Source organism: Buceros rhinoceros, unplaced genomic scaffold (genome assembly GCF_000710305.1).
Source record: "Buceros rhinoceros silvestris isolate BGI_N320 unplaced genomic scaffold, ASM71030v1 scaffold5871, whole genome shotgun sequence".
Taxonomy (NCBI): domain Eukaryota; kingdom Metazoa; phylum Chordata; class Aves; order Bucerotiformes; family Bucerotidae; genus Buceros; species Buceros rhinoceros.
Window position 1 is genome coordinate 117,450 of NW_010392446.1, and position 2,779 is coordinate 120,228.

The window sequence follows — 2,779 nt, forward strand, 5'->3', positions numbered from 1 at the left end:
ATTCTTCCATGTCAGTAGGTTTTTACAAAAGCAGACGCGGGAAAAGCTCTCAGTCATTTAGCTCTGCTTTGTGGCATGTCATCTGCCAGCAGTGCTAGTGGCTTTACATCCCAAGGATGGATGTCCTCTGCTTCAGGTAGCAGAGACACTGGTAACAGTCTGTTGAAAGATTCATGCCAACACCTCTTGTAAAATTCAGCAATGCTGGAACCTGAGTGCCATCACTCAGAGCATGAACATGAAGGACAGATGTAGGCAGGCTGCTGGATCATAACCAAGTACCCCACGACGGTGGGCAGAGTCCTGCTCCATTCACAGAACTCTGGCTGAAACCTGCTCTGAATCTTTGGTGAAGTTAGCTGCTGACTCCGAGAAACACTTATTGATAAGGTCAGGAAGGAGTAGCTTCCCAGGTTTCATTTTGCCCTAATGTGAGCAGGTAAAGGGGAAAAAATTCCCACATTTGGGTTTTCTAAAAAAATTCTGTGCCGCTGGAAATTAGAGGTGGCAGCAAGTTGGCCATGTCAAATTTCAAGTCCCTGCGCTTTGAAATTGACAATGGGAGGGTTTCTCAGTGAGATGTTTCTATGCTTCAAATACTTCTATTTACCAGAGGTAGGTCTCTGATCTTGTTCTTGGAAAAAGACTGGTTCTGGATGGTGTTACAAAAAAGAGGGGAGGGATGCATCAGCCAAAGGAAGAGACTGAATGGGAAATTGAAAGTGAACCTATTCGAATATGGGCAAGTTACAGGTGACTGAGAACAGCATCGTTACAGGAAGGCCTGAACTCTCAACAGATAACAACTGTGCCATCTAAACTGGACAAATATATCACAGAATGCTGTGTCATTTGTGTTTTAGGGCGAAGAAGGTGCCCCTGGCTTTCCTGGACTTAAAGGGGATAAAGGAGAAAAAGTAAGTTCAAGTCTTTATTAATTATATGCGAAAAGTTAAGCTTAAGCTATTGTGAAAAGCTCACAAAAACAGGCGCTCTTCTAAGTCTTTTGTTTTACCTCTGTGTTTTCTTGGTTTGCGTTAATAAGGTACTAAGAAAAGGAGATTGTGCTGCTGCACTATTTTTCAGCACCTTATGATCTTTAAACCTATTGATGATCCTCAGCCACATTTGTCAAACTTGTGGAGATCTCAAGGACATGAACTTTGTCTAAACTTTGTAAAATTCCAAAACAGAGTAGAAGAGTGAAAAGGAACAGAAGCTCAGTGCTAATGTCTCGACAGCAGAAAGACCAGACATGGAAGGCCAAGGATTATCATGTCCTTTCTTGCACCAAGCATAACTAACTTTTGGACTGAGATAGGCTTTAGCTGCTTACTGTGTCATCATCTTAACACCACCATCACAACGAAATTATCCTGTACAGTATTTCCTTTGGAAACATTAGTCAGAAATGCAACAAACAACATTTACAGGAGCAATTTTATGAATTTAGACTTTTTCCACCTCATGTAAAGTAGCAAGTGTTCAGGATTGCGAGGCAAGAGCCCTCTCCAAGTAACACATACAGTCCAGCTTGGTCTAATCAGAGCCCAGAGCGGCAGCTTGCAGTGCCCATATCTGTTTCTCATTTGAGTCTTTTTCCACAACGCGCTTAGAAAGGAACTGCTGCAGTGCCTGGAAGTAAAACACTGAGCCAGTTCCTTACCATGTGCATTGGCTTGCCTTTGTGTGCCTATTTTCTTCCCATTCTCCACTTGTTCTTTATATTGCCAGCTGCATGCAGCAAAAATTGCCTTTTCTCTGTGTTTGCTGCAGTCCCCATTAGCTGTGGTGCTGCCAGCCTCAACACACTTAGTCCCCTTTGTCCTGATGCACAGCAAGATTTAAAAAGTGGTGTCTGGTTTTCTTTTCCTTTTTTTTTTTTCCTATGACTTCGCATGTCCACAGCTCTGAGACTCACTTCCCGGTGGCCAGGGTGGTTTCTGAGAGCTGCTTGAGTTCTTCAAAGCTTCTTTTCTGTTTGCTTTTACACTCATTACCTATGTGCATTATAGATGTGCCTAGAGACTTTGGGATGGATGCTGCACAAGCAGAGAGTAAAAAAAAAAAAGTTTTTTTAAAAATCAGTATTTAGTTTAGCAAGTTTCTGAGACAATGGAATGGTAGAAAAAAAAGGCTGAGGGAAAATGGTATTAAGATGACTCAATGGTTACGTGTCTAATTACCTGCAAAGCTTTTATATTAATTTATTCTTAAATGAGTTAAGTGACCGAGAGAGCCCAGTTTCTCCAACAGCTCATCGATCGGCCAAAGTGTGTAAATGTCAGCAGCAGGTCCTCCGGAGACTGTAAATAATAGATGTTGTGAACATTTGAAATGATTCTCCTCATTCCTTATTCTTGTCTTGATGCGTTACTCGTGTCCTTGCACTTGCAACGGGTGTTAATATTGTGCTGACGATAATTCTGTTGTTGTTACAGGGGTCCCTGGGCTCACCTGGCCCCCCTGGGAAGGATGGAGCAAAAGGAGAAGCCGTAAGCCTTTTTTTGTTGCTCTCATGTAATCCTTGTCTTGCAGTGCAAGGCCGGCAGTGGAAATCAATCTGTATCGACTGGAACGTGTCTTGGGGATTTGCATGGCCGTTCTAGCAGCGGCAGAAATAAGCGGCAGGAGGTTAACAGCCCCCGCACTCCCCCTCACGCGTTTTGGTGATGGGAAGTGTCGTATGGATCAGCCATCCTGAGAGCTCCCGGGGCAGCTCCGTTACCATTCACTAGGACGGGAAAGGGGATGGTCATGGCAGGCTGTGGTTTGGGAC

General features: G+C 43.7%; 1 protein-coding gene across 1 annotated transcript in view; it reads left to right on the top strand.

Moving 5' to 3' along the window:
- Positions 1–2,704, top strand: part of LOC104500768 (collagen alpha-1(XXII) chain-like) — a gene marked incomplete at its 5' end in the record, with an annotated part of 88,427 nt that extends 85,723 nt beyond the window's left edge. The window contains 2 exons of the mRNA XM_010144477.1: positions 864–917; positions 2,539–2,704. Coding sequence (XP_010142779.1) covers positions 864–917; positions 2,539–2,704 — 220 coding nt within the window. The remainder of the gene's footprint in view (positions 1–863; positions 918–2,538) is intronic.
- Positions 2,705–2,779: the final 75 nt, after the last annotated feature.